Source organism: Leptonychotes weddellii, chromosome 4, assembly GCF_054177405.1.
Source record: "Leptonychotes weddellii isolate Sample4059 chromosome 4, ASM5417740v2, whole genome shotgun sequence".
Classification (NCBI taxonomy): domain Eukaryota; kingdom Metazoa; phylum Chordata; class Mammalia; order Carnivora; family Phocidae; genus Leptonychotes; species Leptonychotes weddellii.
In genome coordinates this window covers 130,413,431-130,438,919 of record NC_138372.1, presented here as the reverse complement: position 1 = coordinate 130,438,919, position 25,489 = coordinate 130,413,431, and the positions used below count along the sequence as shown (strand labels likewise).

Genomic DNA, 25,489 nt, shown 5'->3' with positions numbered 1-25,489 from the left:
CTAAGAGGTTCAATCTCACAGAGTAACACACAGCCAATATCCCATCACCTACACGTATAATTAGAGAAAACAATCCCTTCCCAGACCGCCAGAAGTTGGGCTACTTCCAGGCAGTCTGTAGTCTTCAAAGTAAATATGATCCATAATAAAAATTCAAACTGCATTTTGCCCAAGTCCAAAGAAACCCTAGGAGTGTGTCTCTTTTGAACCACACCAGTGATCCCAGACCACACTACAACCTTGTAGGGCCATGAGAGCTCCAAGCCATGTGCCAGTACACAACTGTCAGACCACGAAATAAATCATTCCACAGGGGGCAGACAAAACCACATGGCCACGAGCTCTCTCATCCTGGAGCCACACAGGAAACACAGGTCTAACACCATGTCCATCTTGTTTTTGCATCTGAAACCCTACATAACAAGAGGCATAAGGTACAGTTTCAAAGTTCAGATCAGAAAAATGGGAGAAGATGAGTCACAAAGCTAAAGACTAAGTAGAGAGCTGGATTTAAGGGGAGACAGAGGGATGGCTTGGTTCTTCCAGTAAGTGGCCATGGATTTCAATGTTAGAACCCGTAATACCAGCAAAGGAAGAGAAATGACATGTCACAGAGTAGCAACTTAAGATGGTAGCTAGCCTAGTTACCAAATTTATATACCAAAAAAAATCATTTTCCAATATACCACCAATATTAAGTTAGGGATTTGGAGAGGCAGGCCATTCATAAAACCAACAGAAATATAAAATATCTGTGAATTGATTTAACAAGATGTGTTTTGAAACCACATGAAGTATCATAAAAAACTTAATGAGACCCCAAAGGAAGCTTGGATAAATGGAAAATTATGTATGTACCTGCATGGGAAGGCATATTACCAAGATGACAGTTCTCTTAAAGTTACAAATTTAATGTAAATCCATAAAAATTGCCATGGAATTTTTCCTTAAAATTGGAAAGCAACTATAAAACTTATGTACAAATGGCAACATGGGAAAAACAACTCTTTGGAAAAGAACACTAAGGGTAGATTTGCATTTTCACGTTTTCAAACATGCCTAAGTATTCAAAAATTAAGACAACATATTAATAATACTAGACAGTATGGTTTTATAAAGTGGAACAGGACAGTGACCTTGGGCACAAATCCAAGTATTTAACAAATGGTAAATGCAGCATTTTAGTGAGTGGGATAAAAAAATGAAGAAATAGTGTCCGAATAGTTAGCTATTTGGGGAAAAAAAAAAATCAGGTGGGCTCCTATTTGGATACTTTCAGATCCTTTATAAATCTACCCAGAGCTCATAAGGTCACCAATATTTCTGCCTATTGATCTCCAGTAGATTAGCCTTTCTTTTGGATATATTTTACTCTCCAGGTAAAAAGTTAAATCTCTCTTGTTTGATGTGGCAGGTAACTTCGTTTTTTAGTTAACTGTTCCATCTGTTCCTCTGATGACAACAGACTGTATTTTAAAATGTATGAACTTCCTTGCCTAGAACTTTGCTTATCCACCATTCATATTTAATTTTAATGTTTGTTTATTATTTTAGCACTTAGTTATCTGCTTCTGTAATTTCTTTCATATGTTCTTTACATATTACACAAAGCTCTGGAAGCCTATTTGTTAATTTGCCTAAAACAAAGTTGAAAATAATTTAACCATGGAAGCTAGAAGTCTCCAGACTTTGCTGATACACAACTAAACTCTGAAGAGCTCAATCATTTCAAAGACCATTTTTTTGTGCCATGATACAACTTAGAATTGCATATTTGCAATATGTTCTATATGGGACCACATAAACCTTAAATAAAAAATTTTCCAATGAGAACTGGGTTTAAATCTCACTAGCTTTATGATATCAAATCAACTAACTACTTAATGACTCAGTTTCCCCATTTTTGAAATGAGTATATTTTTATTTGCCTGACATTCTTCACTGGGGTGTTATGAAGGATAATGAAATTACATATATTAAAGCACACTGAAAACTCGAAGGTACTATATAAACTTCAGTTGGCATCAATTGTTATTCCTCATTCCTTTTTTGCTCATAGCCACTCAAGCCCTAAACTGTTGTCTGGTAACCTGGCTCAGGGAAGTCAGGTCAGCTGCCAGGAGTTTGGCAGGGTTCCAGCAATGGTTAGGAAGAACTACTGATGTGGTTTCTGGGAGGGTGCCAATCCAAGTCCTCAGACTGACCAGACTTCACTGTGAGCTGGGGTCCCTTCTCCTCCTAGCCACCAGTTGATGGTCCTGACTCAAACAATCACCTGCACCATTGTCTGAACCCTACCAGTAACCTCAAAGTGGCCTCTTCTCACCTTTAAATTATCCCTCGAGTCATACTCACATAAACTGGGTCAGCTCTCTGACCTCAGTTCTGCCCTTTCCCTGTTCAGACAGTGGTGGCAAGTTCCTTGGCCCAGGAGTCCTTCCTCTGAGTCAGCAGATAGTGCAGATTCCTTCAGGAGGAGAAAGTCCCATGACAACAGAGTAGACTTTCCAAGGGCCTGGGGTTCCTCTTTGCCAGCACTGGGCACAAGTCTGGTCAACGTGGGAAGGAAGATTCTAAAACATGAGCCTGACACAGGGCTTCTCTCTTTCTGGGCCAAATTTGCAACCTCCAGGCACTTTTCTCCTATTTTCCATGGCCCCAGTGTCTACCTTCTCTTCCCTAAACACACTCATACAAAAGACAGATCATTTCAAATGGGATGTCAAATAATCTTGTTTTCCTATGGTTACTATGAAGTCCAAGAATATTTTTCATTTTAAAAAATACTTAAAAGGATTATAATGAAACTGTAAAGAATTAAGGGCCTGCCTTCTATGAGCCTGTGAAGGTGTTTTCACTATTCCACACATGGTACAATATCAGTTCCTATATTTTGCCTGAAAAAAAGGAAATTTTTAAGTTTTTATTTTAATGATAAATCCTGCATAAAATTGTAGCAATTAATGATGTTTTCCCCAAACAGGAATTCTGAGACCTATTGCTATTTCTTCTTCATAGAAGAATACACACACACACACACACACACACACACACACACACACACAGAGGCTTTTCTCATAATGAAAAAAATAGTGGGTTTTAACAAGTGAAAGGAATATGGAGCCCAGGGGGCCCAGATGCTAAATATAAGGAAACAGGGATGAAGAAGAGATGGGAAGTTTAAAATGAAGGTGTCTACAGAACCCAAAGGCAGATTTAAGAAGCAAGGGAAAAACAGAGACCCAATGATACTAGGACTCAAGTCTATTTTTTTCTTAAAATAGTTGAAGATGTAGAATGTACCTGTTTGAAAAATAACTTCCAGGTGAAAACTATAAAATAGGTATACATTTTAATTTTGGACATTTTTCCAGATTCACTCATCAAGGTGAAGTAATTACTTACAACCTACGTAATTATTTTAAGAATACCATTCTTCACTTTAGCTTATGACCATTTCCTTTTTTTTTTTTTTAAGATTTTTTTTAAATTTATTTATTCATGAGAGACAGAGAGAGAGACAGAGGCAGAGGGAGAAGCAGGCTCCCCGCGGCGCAGGGAGCCCGATGCGGGACTCGATCCCAGGACCCTGGGATCATGACCTGAGCCGAAGGCAGACGCTTAACCGACTGAGCCACCCAGGCGTCCCTGACCATTTCCTTTTTAAGCCTTACTAAGAAAGGTTTACCGGAACCCAGAATTCCATTTTTGTTTATATAAATGACACAAGATGACTTTTAACTGCAGCATCAGAATTCTACATTTGCTTTGAGATTACAAGCACATCACATACTAATGATGTACATTGGCTTCTTATCCCACTGTAGAAAGAAAAACGTAACAGACAAACCCAGTATTTTTGTGTGTGTGACATCCCAAAGCCAGATAGGGAGTTTTGCTTTTAGCTACTTTCAAGGCTCTCAAATGACCATTTAGAATTTGACCTATGGTGTTTATTCTGAAAAATAAGCAAAGTAGAATAATCATCCAGGTTACCCCTGAGGACCTAGAGAAAGGCTTGGGTTAAGGGAACAGGAGGAGGAGGGGAATGACAGACTGTATCCGTCCTGAGTCACCTCCTGGGGTTTAAGTTAAGCAGCTGGAATCCATTTTCTCCATTCTCTGACACAGCAGACAGATGTACTGCATGAATGGCTTGCATTTCACTTTTCATAAAAGCCTAGAACAGTCAGCCCTCCCTACTGAGACAGGACTTTTCATCTGGGTAAAAATATAGAGAGATTCTCAAAAAGAAATGCTGGATTTCTCACTCAGAAGGGTTCATTGTGCTAGACAGTATGGAGAGGTCGGTTCAACAGTGGCTGGAAAAACCTGTCAAACTCTAGCATTTCATTCACCTTTGAGCTATCACACAAAGAAGCTTTCCTAATTTTATTTTGACCACTTAAAAAAAATCTTTTTGTCTTGATTAAGCAATATGATTATATAGATCAAATGCATCTTTAAGGGTCGTTGTTAAGAAATAGGTTTTGTGGGGGCGCCTGGGTGGCTCAGTTGGTTAAGCGTCTGCCTTTGGCTCAGGTCATGATCCCAGAGTCCCCGCATTGAACCTCACATCAGGCTCTCCTCTGAGTAGGGAGCCTGCTTCTGCCGCTGACCCTGCCCCCCTCTTGTGCTAACAAATAAATAAAATCTTAAAAAAAAATAGGTTTTGTAACGAAGACCAAAATAATAGATTGATCTTGATTTAAATCCCACAAAGCCCCACTGTATTAATTCAAAGAACATGATTTTAGTATAATTTGTGAGAAAATAAGGATTATATACTTGCTTTTCCTTCCGATTAAAGGATATCTGAACACCTCTTAGATGGACTTAGGAGCAATTTTTCTTTCAGGAGTAAATTACTTAGTTTTAGAGCTGTACGAATATCTACTTACGTCAATTTATGTAACCAATCAATAAATTTTTGAGTACATTTTGTCAGGCTCTATGTGAGGCTCTGGGTATTCCAAAAAGATACCAGCCTTCTCCCTCTTTACAGACAAGGAAAACAAAATGCATAGTTACTCGTTCTGATCATTGCCAGCAAGGAACAGGAGATACTCAGAGACAACCTCTTTTAGATAAGGTGGTCAGAGAAGATCTCTTTGAGGACGTGGTATTAAAGGTGAGACCTAAAAAATAAGGAGCGAAGCCAGCCACACCAAGCAGAGGTTTGAAAGAATTACCATTTCTGGAGGGAAGGTCCCAAGGAGTAAAATCTTATGCACTTTCCAAATACACCTTAACAGATCAAGAGAAAATGTATTTCAGACTCTATTCTTCTGTTCTCTCTTTCTGGAATTTGTTATTTGGATATAGGACAGCTTAGGCTGATGCTCCAATTTGCTTATGCTTTTTTTGTTGCTTTACTTTTTTGGAGACTTTCTAAACTTTATTTTCCAGATGTCTGTTAAGTCTTTATTTCTGCTCTCTTGTTTTAATTTCAAAGAGCTCTTGAATGTTCTGTTTGTTACTGTATTTTTCATGGAAACAGCATCTTCCCTTGTCCCTCTGAGGAGGCTGAGGAGACTGACTGGGGGTTTTCATCTTCCTGCGGAGGCCCCTGTGTTACTTTGTGCATTCCTTCCTCCCTCCCCCATTCTGGTTTGTCTTGGTCTCCGCCTTTCCTGTAAGAAGTTTGATGACACTTGGCTGACTGTGCATCTTTAAGGATGGGCTGTGGACAAGCTTTTAGGATTCAAGGGAAGAAGAGGGAGAGCAGGCTGAGCTCCACCTACAAGGAGAGAGACTCCCAATTGCATTGGTAAGATCTCTCAGAGACAACCTCTTTCTGTCTGCCTGCAGGATGCCAACCCTCTGAGGGGCCAACATTCTGGGAGTTAAATTTGGGGAAGAAAGCTGGAGGTCTTTTCATTTAGTTTGTAAACTTTTACTTAATCCCTCAGCTGTGGGGCAGAGAACCCCTCCTTTAACCCTTTCAGGGAACAAGTCTAGGTTTTCTAGCTGGGTGGATCAAGAGGCAACTGCTCAGCTGGGTGGAGAAAAGCAGGCAATCACAGATTTCCAACAGGTCCCCCTGGTTTAGCCCGACCATTCCCATCCTTTTCCAGTGGCAATAGTGCCAAGTTCCTGAGCCTTTCTAAGAACGAAGCTGGGGCATTCTGCTTTCCCACTACAAGTCAAGCCGTCAAACGTGTCTGGTCTGCTGCCAGCGACCACTTGTTCGCTGGCTTTTCAGTTCCCAACTTCTGTCACTTCCCCATTAAAAACATCTTATTTTAGTTTTCTTTGGGGGCTTCAGGAGTAAGCAGAGTTTAGTGACGTACACATACATCTGCTGTCCTCATCCAGAAATTCCATATAAGCTTTAAAAATTTTTATTTCTTGTTACGTACCTCACATGCTTACGTCTTTTTTGATTGACAGACAAGTCTCAACTCTCTTGACCCCTCCATAGCAGTCAATGCTATCGACCACTCTGTGTTTCATGGAATACTCTCCCCCAACTCCTGGACACTACAATCTCCCAGATTCCCTCTCCTCTTTCTGCCCACTCCTTCTCAGACTCATGCTGGCTCATTCTCTTCCACCCACCAACAAAATTTGAAGTTCCTTAAAGCTCAGTGTTAGGTCCTCTCCTTTTTCTACTATATATTCTCTCTCCAGATGATGTCATTCAAGTTCTCTGCCTAAGTATTAACAATTCACAAACATATGTCCAATCTAGACTTCACCTCTCAGATTCAGATCCATGTATCTAATCATTTACTTGAATTTCCTCAGATGTCCCCGAAGCAGTTTAGATTCAACATGTCTAAGAGAAAACTTAAAATCTTACCTCCTCAAACCTGGTCTTCTTGCAGCATTCTCTGTCTAGTTAGTGCCATTACCCAGGCATACAAGCTAAAAACCAGGATTCATCCTGGACATGTCCTCCCATCCCGCATATTCATGCCTTCTCCAAGTTTTACTGATAGGGTCTCAACATATGTACAGTTAATTTCCTTTCTTCCATATCATCTGCCAATACCTTTAAACTACCAACATCTCTGACCTGGGTTAGTGAACTAGCCTCCTCACTCATCTTCCTGATCTTATTCCCCATATTCCCCACCCACCCTAATCTCAAGCTAATATGGTCTTTTCAAAAGGCTGCATGAATTTCCGTATCTTTGCTGAAAATGTGGCTGATTTGTTTGCATCTAGGATACAGGTCTAAATCCTTAGGTTCACCAACAAAATCACGAAAGGTACAGCCCCTCTCTACCACGTTACATCTCACATCATACCATTCTTCAGTGTTCTAGACTTTAACCTTATTGACCATCTTTATTTACTTTAATGCCCTGTGCCTACTCCCTGCCCCTTCCAACACAGGGCCTTTGTACATGCTGTTCCATGTGTCTGTTTCACCTTTCCCTAGCTATAATTTCATTTGTAATTGCTCAGGTGTCACCTCCTCCAGCATGAATCAGGTGCCCCATCTTGTGCTTCCCTCTGTTGTACTATATTGCAATTGTTTGTTTACACACTTGTCTTGCGACCACAGTAAGAGCTGCCTGAACAGATTTTGTATCTTTGTATCCTCGGCAAAAAGCAGATTCTGACACCTAGTATTCTGTAACTGTATTGTGAATGACTACAATAGCTCATTTAATATTGAGAAAGTAAGTTATTAGTGATAAAAACCAGTGTATACTTTTATGATACATTAGGAAATAGGATTTTCAAGAAAATTTTTTTCAAAGAAGAGATTTATAGAAAATAAACACCAACAGTTCCTTACTTTTTTTGTTTTGCCCATTGCCTTCAGGATGGAAAGATTTAGGTCTTCAAGTGCTGCTAGCACATTCTCATATTCGCCCAAGTGCTGGGAAAAATATTCTGAAAGTAAAAATATTGAAAAAAATCATGTTTGCATTTTATCATAAAATAACAACAAAATAAACCGATGATATACTCCATGAATGTGTAAAACAAATAAAATGCTGTAAGTGAAAACTGGAAGGTTTTCAAGAGAGACTAGGGTATCAATATTACTCATTTCATTAAAAAAAAAACTGATTACCATTATCCTTGAAGAAATGCTCTTTCCTACAAAAATAGGAAAAAATGAATCTGGATCTATGGACAAGACTGTTAAATAAAAAATTGTTCTCAACTGCATATTATTATAGCACTCATTAAGGCAGTAGTTTCAGCAAAAAATTAAACTACATTTTATTGTTTCTCCTGGGAGACATTTAAGCAAGGTAAGCTCTCCTCATGGTTAAGAATTAATAATGCTACAAAACACAAGGCTGTCCCCCTTAGCACCTCCCATGTAATTATTCCTATTATGATTTAATTTTTTTCAACAATATGGGCAAGCAAAAGGGATGTTTATCACATTTTTCAGTTGGTAGAAATAATACATTGGATGTTACAATTAGGAGTACGGAATATAGACTGTTCCCAAACAAGCTGACGTGCAGGAGAGAGAAATGCAAAACCTCATATTTACTTACAGAAATCTTTGTATTTCTGAAATGACAGATCTGGCCTAACCAAAATTCACAGGAATTCATATACTGAAAAGACCTAGAACTTTAAGTCACTAGAAAATCATTAGCCCTCACCATTCCTGTGAACTCATCTTTGGATGAGCTGTAGTTTATTATTGCCTCTCTTTAATGTGCCATAAGTATTTATGGAATCAAATTGAATGAGAAGAAAACTCAACAAAAAGCTATTTGAGATCACTGGGATAAATTTCAGTATGTTTTATGGAAACTTTAATACTCAAGATGGAATTATTTGTTGACATTAATACTAATAACAAATGGGAAGTATCATCGAATGATTAGTAGATATGCAGAAATCATCTGAAAAGAAAAAATTAACACAGGTGAGCAATAAAACAATTCAAGATTATCATTGCCAAATTATAATTTGTGTACACATGGATTAAAAATGCATGGCATTTTTTAAAAGATTTTATTTATTTATTTGTCAGAGAGAGAGAGAGAGAGCACAAGAAGGGAGAGCGGCAGGCAGAGCAGGCAGAGGGAGAAGCAGGGAGCCTGCTCAGCAGGGAGCCTGATACAGGACTCGATCCCAGGACCCTGGGATCATGATCTGAGCCGAAGGCAGATGCTTAACCGACTGAGCCACCCAGATGTCCCACGCATGGCATATTTTTGACAAAAAGCAAATGCATTCCTGATTATGCATTCCTTAAAAAAAATGTGTGGTGCAAATCATCTCACATAGGGCTTCTTTCAGGAAGGGATTAGTTGGAAAATAAATAAGGAAGCAGATATTCCTTAAATACCTACTTGACAGTAACATTTTAATTCTTGGCTCTGATGTTGATTTTCTGTGAGTGTTGACCAACATATCTGACCTTGTCACCGTTATTTGCAATAAATGAAATCCCTGTGAACAAATTTGTTCATGAACTAGCAAGCAGTTAATGTGGTTACAGAATATTAACTTTGACAAAAATAATTAGCAGAATAGAATCCACACTAAGTTGAAACAAGCAAAACGTATAAAGAAAAATTGAAAACAGAAAAATTGTTAGCATATTTTTAATACATACAAAGACTCAAAAAAGGCCGTAATGGGGATTTCAAGTGCAAGAAGGCAGAATATATTAAGTGAAAAATAGAATTTGGTGCTTAAAAATAAGGGTTTTAAAAAAAACAAAACATGAAGGAACACCACCTTTTAAAATATTTTCATAAACAAGAGATCTGAATCAACGAAGTTCCCCTGGAGAGACTATAAATTGCCTTTCCACTGTGAAATCAAGTTTGTGAAGGTACATGCTGATAAAGAACATGAGAAGACAATGAGGTTTTTGAGCTGACACCTATCTAGCCTTCCTTCCTTCATTTACTCATCTACCCATTCACCTCAATTATCAGAGCAGTTAGGAGAAAAAAAAAAAAATTACTCCCCAAGCAATATACTAGAACACAAAGAAAATAAGTCTCAGAATAGAGAGAACTACAACACCCAAGCCATGGATAGGAGCTTAAGTATAAGGGTTATTTTGAGGTGGCACAGCTCAGTGCCACTCAAATTGTTTTATAACTTACCAAGGGGCATGTACCAGGGCAAGTAGGGCTCCAATGAACTCAAAGAGGGAAATTAGATGAAGGAGCCAGAGACATTTAACATAGATAAAAGGACAGAATCCCCACCCTCCACTTCATGATGGTGAAGGTTCATTTAGTCAATCCAGGACTTAACACACATTTATTTAGTGCCTTCTGTGAGCCAGATGGGTTATACTAGGAGCCTGGAATACAAAGAGAGAATACTTAAGGAGCCTACAACCAGGTAGGGGAAATAAACATTCCAACAAACAACTGCTATACACATGGTCATTGTTCCAGACAATGGTTCAATAACTCAGGTACAAAATGCAACCAAAGTACAGGGCAAAGCAGGGGACATCCCTGTATTGCCTTGCTCTAGTGGCCGGGGGGCTTACATTTGTGGACCTCATAGGACCAAGGAGAAAGAGTTCTTACTAGGTAGGCTCCCACCCCCATGGCACAGCACAGAGATGGCAGACTGAAACATACCCATAGCCTTTCTGAGAAAAAAGGCCCAGTAGCTTATCTTCATAGCTATGGCATAAGAGGTAGGCTTGTAATTAAACACACATCTAGGGGCCAACAACAATCCTCTCCAGAGACTGGGGAGGCTGGCATCACCATCTATGTGCTCCCTCTTAACCCTACCCCAGGTAATTGGTATCTTTAAAGAAAGGAGCTATGGATACATTTGGCACCAAGGCTTTTGGGGTTGTTGCCGAGAGGGCACATCCCTTGATAGCCTGGCTCTGATGGCCAGCAGGGCTTGTGTTCCTGAGTTCAACAGGATCGTAGCAAAGAAAGAAACAGTTCTTAAGTGGCTAATACCCAGGGATCAGTGCAGAGGGAGCAGACAGAAATAACCATCATCTAATCTTCTCCTGAAAGAGGTTGAAAGCTATTACCTGAGGGTCTTGTGCTATAGCCTAACTGTCAGTGTTGACTGAGATCCTCCCCTTTGAGACACTGACCAGTCTTATCACATCCACAATTACTGGGAGCCATTAGAATAAAGTGGGCTACTTGAACAAGATTTGAAGACAACCAAGAGCTAGGGCAGGGTTGAAAGATAAGGTACATCTCCTATATGAGAACACTCCTTCAAGACTGGAAGAAGTGGTTATTTTATCTAATGCATAGAAACCAACTCAGAGAGTCAAGAAAAATGAAGAAACAGAGGAATATGTTCCAAATGAAAGAATAAGGTAATATACTTTAGAAAAAAGACATAATAGAGATTAGTGATTTACCTAATAAAGAGTTCAAAATAATGGTTATAAAAATGACTGCCAATTGGAAGAATAAATGAATAAAGTTAGAATTTCACAAAGATACAAAATACAAAGTACCAAATAGAAAACTTTGAATCAAAGAATGCAATAACTGAAGTGAAAAGTACAACAAAGGTCTTCAAAAGCAGACTAGATGAACCAGAAGAAAGGATCAGTAAACTTGAAGAAAGGACAGAGGAAATTATCCAATCAGAGCAGCAAAAAGAAAAGGGAATGAAAAAAGAGTCAGGATAGCTTAAGAAACTTATAGGACATCATCAAGAGGACCAACATTCACATTATACGGGTCCCAGAAAGAGAAGAAAGAGAGAAAGGGGCAGAAACCTTGTTTAGAAAAATAATGGCTGAAATCTTCTCCAACCTGGGGAAAGGAAACAAACATACAGATCCAGGAAACCCATAAAGTTCCCATTAAGGTGAAACCACAGTTAACCTCACCAAGACACATTATAATTAAACTGTCAAAAGTTAAAGGCAAGGAGAGATTTTTAAAAGAAGGGAAAAACCAACTTGTTAGGTACAAAGGAACCCCCAATAAGACTATCAGCAGATTTTCAGAAGAAATTTGGAGGCCAGAAGAGAGTGGCATGATATATTCAAAGGGCTAAAAGAAAAACACTGCCAACCAAGCATACTCTAGCCAGCAATATGTCCTTCAGAATTGGAGAGAGAAATAGTATTCTAGAGCAGCAAAAGCAAAAGGAGTTCAGCACCACTACACTGGTCTTACAAAAAATGTTAAAGGAACTTCTTTAAGCTGAAATGAAAGGTACTAATTATTAATAGGAACACACATGAAAATGTAAATCTCACCAGTAAAGGTAAATGTATAGTAAAATTCAGAATAATCTCATGTTAGAAAGGTGGAGGGTTAATCACTTATAAAGCTAGTATGAAGGTTGAAAGACAAAAGTATTCAAATAATGATAACTATAGTAATTTGTTACCAGATACACAAGATAAAATATGTAAATTGTGACATCTATAACAAAGACGGTTTCATGGGGGTGAGGGAATAAAATTATAGAGCTTTAGAATGTGTTCAAACTTAAGTTGTTATCAAGTTAAAACAGACTGTTATAAATTGTTTTATGTAAGCCTCATGGTAACCACAAAGCAAAAACCTACAGTAGATACACACACACCCTCACCCATACACGCACAAAGAGAAAAAACTGAAATTTACCACTACAGAAAAACATCAAATCACAAAGGAAGAAAGAGAAAAAGAAAGGAACAGAGGAACTACAAAACAGTCAGGAAACAATCAGCAATACATAAAAAAGCACATATGTATCAATGCTTACTTTAAATGTAAATGGACTAAATTCTCCAATCAAAAGACAGAGTGGATGGATGGATTTAAAAAATCCATCTGTATGCTGCCAACAAGAGACTCATTTAAAATATAAGGACACAGACTGAGTAGAAACCAAAAGAAAGCTAGAGTAGCTATACTTATATCAGATAAAATAAGCTTTAAGACAAAGATTATAAAAAAAGATAGGGTGCCTGGGTGGCTCAGTTGGTTAAGTGACTGCCTTCGGCTCAGGTCATGATCCCAGGGTCCTGGGATCGAGTCCCGCGTCGGGCTCCCTGCTCTGCGGGGAGCCTGCTTCTCCCTCTCCCACTCCCCCTGCTTGTGTTCCCCCTCTCGCTGTGTCTCTCTCTGTCAAATAAATAAATAAAATCTTAAAAAAAGATAGAGAAAGATATTATATAATGATAAAGGGTCAATCCACCAAAAGAATATTACATTTGTAAATATATATGCACATAACATAGGAGCACTTAAATATATAAGGCATATATTAACAGTCCTAAAGAGAGAAATAGAAATACAATAATAGTAAGGGACTTTAATATGCCACTTACATCAATAGATCATTCAGACAGAAAAATCAATAAAGAAACAATGGTCTTAAATGATACATTAGACCAAATGGACTATGTATACACACATACATATGTACATACATACACACATATACACACATTCTATCCAAAAGCAACAAAATACAAATTCTTCTCAAGTACACAAGGAACATTCCTCAGGATAGATCATATGTTAGGTCACAAAACAAGTCTTAATAAATTTAAGAAGACTGAAATTATACCAAGCATCTTATCTGACCACAATGGTATAAAACTAGAAATCAATTACAAGATGAAAACAAAAATTCACAAATATGTGGAGATTAAACTACCTGCTTCTGAACAACCATGAATCAAAGAAGAAATCAAAAGAGAATGCCCAAAACATTGAGACAAATGAAAGTGAAAATACGACATACCAAAACTTATGGGATGTAGCAAAGCAGTCCTAAAGGCAAGTTCATACAGCTAAATGCCTACCTACATCAAGAAACAAGAAAGATCTCAAATAACCAACCCTCTCTACTTCAAGAAACTAGAAAAAAAATAAACAAATGATGCCCAAAGTTAGTAGAATGAAGGTATTAACAAAGATCAGAGCAGAAATAAATGAGAGACCAAAAAGACAATAAATCAATGAAAGTAAAAGCTGGTTTTTTGAAAGATAAACAAAATTGACAAACATTTAGCTAATTCACCAAGAAAAAAAAAAGAGGACTAAATATCAGAAATGAAAGAGACATTACAATTGACAAAACAGAAATGCAAAGGAACATAAGAGACTACTATGAACAACTATATACCAACAAGCTGGACAACCTAAGAGAAATGGATAAATTCCTAGAAAAGAAATACACAACCTACAAAGACTGACTCATGACATAATAGAAAATCTGAATAGACCAATTACTAGTAAGAAAATTGATTCAGTAATCAAAAACTTCCCAAACAGAAGTCCAGGACCAAATGGCTTCACTGGTGAATTCTACCAAACATTTAAAGAACAATACCAATCCTTCTCAAATTCTTAAAAAAAAAAAAAAAAAAGTAAAAGAAGGAATATTTCAAAACTCACTTTATAAGGCTGTAACATCCTCCTACTAAAACCAGACAAGGACACTACAAGAAAACTACAAGTCAGTATCCCTGATGAACACAGATGCAAAAATCCCCAACAAAATATTAGCTAACTGAAATCAACAATACATTAAAAGGATCATACACCATCAAGAAGACTTTTTCCAGAGATGCAAGGATGGTTCAACACCCATAAAAATCAATTAAGCATTTGACAAAATTCCATGCCCATTCATAATAAAAACTCTCAAAGTGTGTATAGAGGGAACATATCTTAACATAATAAAGGACAAATATGACAAGCCCACAGTTAACATCATATCAACGCTGAAGAGTTAAAACTTTTCCTCTAAGATCAGGAAGAAGACAAGACCACTTTTATTCAACATAATATTGGAAGTCCTAGCCAAAGCAAGTAGGTATGAAAAAGAAAAGTCATTCAAATCAGAAAGGAAGCATAACTTTCACTATTTGACAGGATATTATATATAGAAAACCCTAAAGACTCAACCAAAAAACTGTTAGAATAAACAAATTCAGTAAAGTTACAGGATACAAAATCAATATATAAAAATCAGATGCATTTCTGTACACTAATAATGAACTACTAGAAAATAAAAGAAAATCCCAGTTTTAATAGCATTTAAAGAATATCTAAGAATAAATTTAACCAAGGAAGTAAAAAAAATCTGCACACAACCTATAAAAACTGTAATATATTGATGAAAGAAATTGAAGACAAATGAAAAATCCCTATGCTCAGGGATTGGAAGAATATTGTTAAAATGTCCATATTATCCAAAGCAATTTACAGAGGCAATTCAAACCCTATCAAAATTCCAATGGCATTTTTCAGAAATAGAAAAAACAATCCTAAAATGTGTATAGAATCACAAAAGATCCCAAATAGCAAAAGCAATTTTGAGAAAGAACAAAGCTGAAGAGTATCATGCTTCTCAGTTTAAAGTTATATTACAAGCTATGGTAATCAAAACAGTATGTTACTGGCATAAAAAGACACATAGGTCAATGGAACAAAACAGCCCAGAAATAAACCCATGCATATATGGCCAATTAATTTATGACAAAGGAGCCAAGATACACAATGAGGAAAACACAGTCTTTTTAATAAATGGTACTAGGAAACCTGGACAGCTATATGCAAAAGAAAAAAAACTGAGACCCTATCTTTCACCATACACAAAAATCAACTTAAATTGGATTAAAGATTTAGATTTAGGACCTGAAACCATATAACTCCTAGAAGAAAACATAGATGGTAGTTCCTTGACATCAGTCTTTGCAATGATTTTTTTGGATCTGACATCAAAAGCAAAGGCAACAAATTATAAACAAACACATGGGACTACATCAAACTAAAAAGCTTCTGCAAAGCAAAGGAAACAAAAACAAAATAAAAATGCAACCTACTGAATAGGAGAAGATATTTGCAAATCCTACATCTGTTTAAGTGGTTAATATCCAAAATATATAAAGAACTTATACAGCACAATAGCAAAAACCAACAAAAAACCAAAATGGGCAGAAGACTAGAATAGACATTTTCCCAAAGAAGACATACACATGGAAAATCAGTACATGAGAAGGTGTTCAACATAGCTAATCATCAGAGAACTGCAAATCGAAAGCACAATGAGATAGCAACTGTTAGAATGTGGATTATCAGAAGGCCAGTAGGTAAGTGCTGGTGAAAATGTGGAGAGGCACGCCTGGGTGACTCAGTCGTTAAGCATCTGCCTTTGGCTCAGGTCATGATCCCGGCGTCCTGGGATCAAGCCCCACATCGGGCTCCCTGCTCAGCGGGAAGCCTGCTTCTCCCTCTCCCCCTCCCCCTGCTTGTGTTCCGTCTCTCGCTGTGTCTCTCTCTGTCAAATAAACAAACAAAAACTCTTTAAAAAAAAAAGAAAATGTGGAGAAAAGGGAATCTTTGTACACTGTTGGTGGGAATGTAAATTGGCACAGTCACTATAGAAAAATTTCATTGATTTATTGTCTTTTTGGTCTCTATTTCATTTATTTCTGCTCTGATCTTTGTTAATACCTTCATTCTACTAACTTTGGGCATCATTTGTTTTTTAAGTTCTCGTTACAAGACAAACTGTGTAATGATGGATGTTAACTAGACTTACTGTAGTGATCATTCCATAATATAAACAAATATCAAATCATTGTTATATACCTGAAATAAATGTTATGTGGATTAGATCTCAAATCACACACTGCAGTACCCTACTGTGAAATAAAGATATTTTTGGATTAATCATCCCCCCCCCCCCAAAAAAAAATTTCAGATCAAAGAATGCTGAAGTCCTTCTGCAGGGAATCAGAGACAGCTTCACAGAGCAGGCCTGGGCTCAGAGCTTCATTTCACATGTGCCACAAAGGGTCAGAGTGAAGCCAAGCAGGAGTGAAGATGGGGACACCCCCTCAGGGTGACATCTATCCATTCAACTCAATATCTACAGAACACAGATAAAGTGCTGAATATTTGCATGGTCTCAGGACAGTCCCCAAAGAATCCATTATATGTGGAACTCTTTTTACATCTTTTGCGCGTAGGGTACTTTTTCTTAAAGTCTATAATATGATTTGCTATAGTATCAAAAGACAAAATAAAAAGAGCTGCATTGTTCTGTGTGGGGAAAAAAATAAAAACTCTTGTCCTTGGAGAACTAGAATAATTTCCCGGAGAAATCTACTTTTATTGAAAACTGCATGTGAGTTCCATGGGCAAGAGGCAAAGCAGAATTGTATAGCACATATGGAAATGTGTGACAACGAATCCTCATCAGTTTAAGTGAAGAATCTTTGAACGGTAAGAGTCTGAACGTTGTTTTATAAGAGAATAGAGCATGATTTATAAACAGACTTATTTGACAAGTTGCCTATCAGAAAGCAAATTATCTCCTCGTGGAAATTCAATGCAACATCTTTGCTAATATGCTAACCAAAGGTTAGTTTCTCCCTTCCCTACTATACTTAACTGGTGGTGTCACATCACCAAGTTTTGTTTTGTTTTCCTAGACTGCCTCTTAATCCTCCAGGTGGTTGTGTTTTCAGGTTTGGCCTAAGAATTTCAAGTCAGAACCAGAGCCCCATACCCTCCACCAAGGCCCCACTGGGACCTGATCTCACAAAGCATTCTCATGAGTTTAGATGAAAATCCTACAGTACGTACCTCCCCATAGCTTCCCAAACAGTATACTAGATTGGGAGGAAAATACTGAGATTGGACAGAGAACGGAGAGGTGGGGAGAACACCCATGCTCTGAATAGAGGTGTCAGTTGGGAATCTAAGAATGTGGGTTATTTTGAGAGAACGCATATCAGTGTCATGCAAAATGTTTTATATCTCTTTTTTGGTGATTTTTTTCCTTTTTTTTTTAAGTAGGCTCCACAGCCAGCATGGAGCCCAACACAGTGCTAGAGCTCACAATCCTGAAATCAAGTTCTGAGCTGAGATTATGAGTCAGCCAGGTGCCCCTTTTTTTTTGGTGATTTTATAAATGTGCCAGGGAGCCACAGTTCTAACAGTCTGGAAGAGGAATAGTGACTTCTGATTTTCCAGCATTCGACTTGGCTGGCAGAGGTACCTCTCAGCACTGCCCAGGGGTCACACTGAGGTCACTCGTTCAACCTCTATCCTTCAGCCCTGGGTTGGGTCAGGAACGTAATAATTTTACTCCTGATAGATTTTAGATCACAGCTGAAGATGGAATGAAGAGAAAACCAAAGACTCAAAGCTAGAGTTCAAACACATATACCTAGCTGTAAGTGAGTTATATACTGACTGATAAGATATGGCCTAAAGCTTCTATTTGGGCAGGCCTCCCTAATTATGGGAAGAGTGAATGACGTGGCATGCCTCAACACTGCTGGTGGGCGTGCAAACCGAAGAATCTTTGACCAAGTAATTATACCTATAGGCATCTACCATGTAGAACAACTCCTACAAGAGTATGAATATAAAACAAATGAAGATATTTACTTCAATGCTGTTTGTCCAAGTGAAAAGTTGGAAACAACCTGAAAATCCACAAAAAGGGGTTTGATTGAAAAAAATGAAGGTAAATGCAGCACATGTGCAGCCTTTTTAATAAAACAAACAGTGTGCAGCTGTCCTGATCATACAGTATGATCTCACTGTTGGAAAAATTATCCCAGCATATGTATGATGTCAATTTATGAATTAAAATATCTGGAAGGAGATGCTCTAAGCAGTTAGCAGCAGACATTAGGGAAAAAGGGGAGGGGGGAAAAGGAGACTGACATTCCATCTTAAATACCTATGTTATTCTGTATTATTAAATTTTAAAAACTATTATTTTCATAACTAAAATAAATCAATACTTTATTTTAATAGCTTTTGATTTCTAGGTCCTTAATTTAGTAAAAGAACAAACTAAGTAAAAGCAACAGAATGAAAGTTTTAGATACCTGGACCTTTTAACTGCTTCTATGAAAGAGCACATGAAATCTGCTTTCCATACTGATCAAGTGCCATCCCTCCCATGCACAAGGGGGAATTTGTGTGGGGTGTGAGTCGACAGATTTTATTTGCTTGCACTAAAGCATTTGGTTTTGATTAGAATCCAACTTAAATATTTACTTTATATTTACAAAATAACAAGACATGAAACTATACTCTGGAAATTAAAATGCATATTCTTGAACAGAGAGGGGGAGGGTTATAATATATGATTGGGAGTACAATCACTGGGTTTAAAAATACAGAGCAATTTGGTTGCATTAAAATCCCATATACTAGGGATGCCTGGGTGGTTCAGTCAGTTAAGCGTCCGACTCTTGATTTCAGTTCAGGTCATGATCTCAGGGTCTTGAGATCAAGCCCCACATCAGGCTCTGACTCAGAGTGGAGGCTGCTTGGGATTCTCTCTCTGTCCCTGTGTCTCTCCCTCTGCCCCACTCCTCCCCCCGGCCCCCAGCTTGCATGCATGCTCTCTCTTAAAAAAAACAACAAAAACAAAACAAAACACCCCATATACTAGTTCCCTAACTATGTGGAAAATCATAGTCAAAGCTTTTTCCAGTAAATGCAGAGTAGTTTCCTAATCTAGTTCTATTATTATAGAAACAAATTAAACATTTTTTTTTTGGTAGAGGATTAAGTGAAGATACACAATCATACTAAGAGAGGATAATGTAATATGCCTTAGTGACAATACATAAGCAACATAGCAAATAAAGAAGAACCACTAAATGTCATGTTAAAAGCCCTTATAACAGTGTGCTTTCTCATGAGCCATGCCTACCCAGGCAAAGTTGAGTAGAAAACAAAAAGAATTATCTGGATGATTTGAGGAAAGCATTACTTTGGCCTGACCTATCTAGACACTTGAGGCAAATGGGTCTCCCAACCTCACAAAATTATCGAGATAATCTTCTCAGTTCTTTATCTCCCCACTTCACTGGCAGGTACCATCTACACATGGATGAGAATAGACTACAACTTGACCTTTATAGTGATTGCTATTCTTTAGAAAGCCTGGTGGCCATAGCCCCCACAGGCCCTTTGGCCCACTTGGCACAGTTTAGTACCCGTGTGTGGATGGGTCATGGTTGGATTATGTGTAGAAGCAGGTCAGGATTTTCCCGGTTTTTCTTTATTAGTGTTTCATAATTAACAAAATCATGACCTGCTTTGGTACCAGAAACCTTGCTTCTGCATAAACAACTTGCTTTTCAGTTGGATTATTTTCACTGAAAAGAAGAGAGACACTGCAGGAACAGAAAACAGTGTTTTAGGACCATTGGAAAATTGGAAAGCTTATGGTGATTTTCATATTTGTGTTGTTCGTTATTTTCTTGAAACCATGTGTTCTGATATTTTTTTTCTGACATAACCTCACTCGGTGTCACTCTACCATTTAATGAAATGGAAGATAACCACTCTTGTATACTCTAAAATGGACTTTGTGATGATTTGGTAAACTTTAAATTTGTAAGACTTAGAAGATGTTCAGGAAGCGCTTGTGACTTCAGTTAGGAGTTTCAGAGAATCTCATCTGTAAAATTATTTTTAAAAAACCTAGACAATAAAATCAAATTTGGACAAGGTGTTATATAATTACCTTAAAACATATAACTTAAAACCTCCCAACGTTCAGAGAAAAATAGCTGTTTCACACTGAATAGTCTCAGAATGCTTCATCATTTTCTCACAACAAAAAATAAATCGCAGAAATGTTGGCCTTTTCCACATTCCTAGCCTTTGACTTTTGTTTCCAACCATGAGGATGAAGAAAATAAATGAAGAGGCTATAAGTCAGGAATCTGTAGAAATTCCTCTCTCTACTGAAACTCGTTTTGCAAGTGACATTTAACATTCCAGAACTGTTCAGGGAGGTATGGAACAAAGTTGTTTTTATATGTCAAGGGGGTCAATTTTGCAAAAACAGTAGTAAAGGCAATATACTTGAAGAGAATAATGAAGTTGTATTAAACACCAATGTAAAAATATATTCAAACTAGGGGAGAATTTGCTATTGTTAAACTAATTGTACCAAGTGCAAAACAATTCTTCTCTATGAAGAAATTAATGAGCCCCAACTCTTTCTCCACTGAAACACACACTTGAGTAAAACAGATGAAGACAAATCCTTTGAGATCTCAATTATCTTTTACTATATTCCAAATCTAGGACATTAATTTCAGGGTATGTAGAAATTTAAATAAGATGGTGTTCTTTTTCATCCTAAAGCAAGTAGTGAGTTTGATTGCCCACCCCTCCCCCCAAAATACCACAACTTACCACAGAGTTCTTCTGTGTCAAGATTGCTGAAAAGAAAAAAAAAAATTGTTGTTACTTTGGTAATATTTAAGTCTTTAAATACTTAGTTATTCCCCCAATCTATAGTACTATATTAATAGATGTAATTATGGTATTTCTTATATTCTACATTGCTTAAATAGTCATGTGAACAATGATTACATCAGATTCCATCTTTGAGCAAATAATTCCTGGGGTTTGTGTTTCCCCCAGTATCATGCTGGGGAATACTGCCTAATCGTGAAGAACATAGACTCTGGAGCCAGAATGCCTGAGTTCAAATCCTGACTCTACCATTTACCACTCATGTGACCCTGAATGGACTTCTTTGCATCCCAGGGCTCAGTTCCTCAATCACAAGATGGGGATAATAAGTTCTGTTTCATATGAATGCAATAGGAAGTAAATGGGTTAATACATACAAAACAGTTAAAAGAGTAACTGACACAAAATAAGCACTCAATAAATGTTAGCTATCAGGATTTCTGATTTGGTAGAACTGCTAGAACTTCCATATCTAAACTCAACCTATGAGGTAAGTTTGACTCCATGCCTTTTTGGAATGATTTCTGACACATAACAAAGAGTTACATGGCTTAATACTTACATGTAAACAATAGTTACCTCTTATTCTTATGAAGATAAATATAGAATAGCAGATGAAATATTAGCAGATATAATACATTCCTATCAGAATAATGTCTTGACCATGGCAGGCATGGTTTAGGAATGCAAGAATGGTCCAAAAATCAAGCAATAAATCAATTTAAGATTACATTATAACTTAGAGGAGAAAACTGCTATTTAACACTAGATGGGAATTTAATAAAATTCAACACTCACTCCTAATTTTAGAAAGTTTAATGAAATTGGAATAAAAGTAAACCTCTTAAAGATTATAAAGACTTATTAAAAGTCAACTGCAAACATCAACTAACTGAAAATCTTTGATTTTATTCAGCTGCCACAGGTGAAAACCCAATGTAAATAACTGTCATAATCCAGTCCTCCTCTATGTGGCAGTCAGGGCTGCTGGGCTGGAGGGGTACTCGTGGGAGCATTCCAAACACTGGGTCTTTTTACCAGTTCCATCACTAGTTGTAATATAATCTTAACTTCAGTATTTTATCCTCAAACACTGAATATTTGATCTTGGATAAAGGACATCTCCTCACTTAAGCAGGTCTTTTTGTAAAGTATTTGCCACCAGACAGAACACATAAAACCTTCTGCAGTAGTTTCGGTGTGGGTTTCTATTCATTCATTCATTTTTCCCACAGGCATTCATTGCTATGTACTAGGGACTGTTCTAACCACCACAGATGGATCAGGTTGCAACAGATACTGAGATGAGTAAGTCTGATCACTAGTCTCTAGCAGCTGGTTTTAGAGGTAGACTTCTACAGCAGATAATTAAAATGTGATAAAATAATTGCTATGGGATAAGTGGTTAATGGCAAGGTTATCAGGGACTATAGAGGATGAAATTTTGAGGCTAAGTCTCAAGGGTTAAATAGGAGTAGAAAAGGCAGACAAAGGAAGAACATTCCAGTTAGAAGAAACACTATTTGCAATAAAAGTTACAAATGCGAGGAGTTCTTTTGGCTGGAACATAGATTATTAATGAAGAAATGGGACTAACAATGAAAAGACTCATGTGATCATCTAAAAAGTTTCTATGTTCTCTTGTCAACTTAGAATCATGGAGGATTTTAAGGAAGGGGAGTGACATCATCAGATTTATACTTTAGGAAGGTCACTAACCGCTGAGTTGAGGTTAGGCAAAAAGAGGGTAGAAAAGAGGCCAAGAGAACAGTTTGGACATTATTACTATAGTCTGGGCCAGTTGATCCCAGACTGGAGTATAAAACCCAAGGGGTGTGCAAGGCCATCCAAAGGGGGCAAGAAGAAATACTTGGACATCACACACACACACACACAATTTTAAATTTTATTTTGAAATAATTTCAAACTACAAAAAAAAGTGCCCTTCACCTAACCATCTCCCCAGTTGTCAACATTTTATTTCACTTATCACATTCTTTTTCTGTTTGTTTCTTCAAATCATTTGATTGTACATTGCAGATAATGATATCCCTTTACCCCTAAATGCTTCAGTGTGTAGTTTCTACAGATAAGTACATTCTCTTACGTACGAGTGAGAAAATTAATATTGATTCAATGCCATTATAAAATCTAGCAGTTCTCAAATATCTGTATTTATATTTAACCTTACATTGTTTTCATTTCTTTTTGTGTAATTTTACAGTGTATAAGTATTAATACAGTGGTGCATACATAGGATTTGATTTGTAAGTCTTCAAATATCAAGATTTCAAGCCAAAATGCATTACCTAATATGGGAGCTTGATCAGAGGTATAGGATGAATAGGCAATGATGGGGAGAGGGGCAAAAAGAATAGACAGATGTGAAGGATTTTGAGGTAAAACCATCAAAGCTTGGAATCTTATTGGATTCAGAATTAGATCATTTAGACATTTTTAGTATCATTTCAAACATTTTGGTCATTAAAACTTACATGTCATTTCCTAACCTTAGTGTTTTCATAGAACTTCAGACTTGGAAAAGGACATTAAAGGTCACTTTGTTTTTGTATTTTCCTCAGAATGGTTCACAGGTTCATAATGACATTTTTAATTTCAAAGGAATGAACAGTCCAATCCATTACGAAAATTGAATTACATGGAATATATCATAAAACATAGCTCAGAGTTGGGGTGCCTGGGTGGCTCAGATGGTTGAGTGTCTGCCTTCGGCTCAGGTCATGATCCCAGGGTCCTGGGATTGAGCCCCACATCTGGTTCCTGGCTCAGCGGGGAGCCTGCTTCTCCCTCTCCCTCTGCCTTTCCCCCTGCTCATGCTCTCTTTCTCTATCTCTGTGTCTCAAATGAATAAGTAAAAAAATCTTAAAAAAAAAACAGCTTAGAGTAATTTGCATGACATTAGTTCTACATATTCCTTAATAAAAGGCTATGTTCATAAAGTACTATAATGATCCCCTCAAACATTCCTTTATTTAGCTGTTTCTGTGCTATGTTGTTTGTTGTGCGTAGTAAAGCATGGTTCTTTTTATAGTAGACTTACATGGGTGAATTCTATAGAACTGATTTCTTATGAGATAGCTCCATCCTGTAGTAACAAAGGATTGTAAAGAAATAGTAAGCCATAGATAAGCCTACAGTATATCTGAGAGTGTGTGATATTGTTCATGTTTATAGTAAGAAAACCTACAATCTTTTAGCTATGCCATTTTTTTAAAAAAAGAAAGCTAAATGGAAAGAATAAATGCTAGTCACATAGTAAACATTCTTACTGAAATAGAACCAGAGGGGTGTTACTATCAGAAGGCATTCTCAGCTAGACGCCAAGGAGGGATAAAGAACAGAGACATTGACTGCAGCCTGACTGACAATTGTGAAGGAGAGAAATGGAAACAAACTAAGGGCTCATTAGCTGAATAACTAAGCAAACATCATATCATTATAAAATCATTAAAATGTATCTAAAGAGTTGTCAATAGCTTGAAAAAAGCTTATGTTTAGAAGTTATGTAAAAAGGGGGGGAAGATGGCGGAGGAGTAGGGGACCCTATTTCAACTGGTCCCCCAAATTGAGCTGGATATCTACCAGACCACTCTGAGCACCCATGAAACCAGCCTGAGATGTAAGAAGATCTGGATCTCTACAAACAGAATATCGCAGGCGGTTGGTTTTGAGGTACGAAGTGGAGAGCCGTGATTCTGCGGTCAGATATCCGAGGATAAACGGCAGTGGGAGGGTGCCTGGACGTGGGGATCCTACACGGACAGTGAGTGACAGCCTCGCACACTGGGGACGGGTCACAGACTAGCAGACCGGTAGCGGTGGGAAAGGACTTTAGGGCAGCCCCTGGGGCGGAAACCGGGAGCGGCGGGGTCGTGCGCAAGTGAACTGCGGTGGGGTCATATGCAAGTGAACTGGGAGCGGCTGGCGGTTTTAGAAGCACAAAGGGCAGAGACGTGCCCCGACCTGGAGGCAGGACTGGGAGCGCTGCGGAGGGGTGCACAACCCAGGACACTGAAGTTTATAGCACACGGACAGAAACGGAGACGGTGTGGCCTGGAGAGCTCACTGAGGAACAGACTGAGGTCTCTCTGCTCTGAGGCAGAGGGTTGGAAACAGTCTCTTCTGCTCTGACTCGTGGAAGAGACGAGGAAAGCCGCAGGGAAAGCTGCCAGAGAACAAAAGCCCCAAAGACTGATTCCCGCTGAGCCCATCCCCGCACAGGGGGACAGGGCAACTCCGCCCAAACAGGGTTGCCTGAGTAACAGCATGGCAGGCCCCTCCCACAAAAGACAGGCTGGGAAAACAAGAGGCCA

At 37.9% G+C, this 25,489-nt stretch overlaps 1 protein-coding gene across 1 annotated transcript in view; it reads right to left on the bottom strand.

The window, feature by feature from the left end:
• The window catches only part of NECAB1 (N-terminal EF-hand calcium binding protein 1), a 145,525-nt gene that overhangs the window by 51,685 nt on the left and 68,351 nt on the right, over positions 1-25,489 (bottom strand). The window contains exons 4-5 of the mRNA XM_081816231.1: positions 21,093-21,118; positions 7,754-7,851 (exon numbers count right to left, since the gene is read on the bottom strand). Of these exons, the coding sequence (XP_081672357.1) occupies positions 7,754-7,851; positions 21,093-21,118 (124 nt within the window). The remainder of the gene's footprint in view (positions 1-7,753; positions 7,852-21,092; positions 21,119-25,489) is intronic.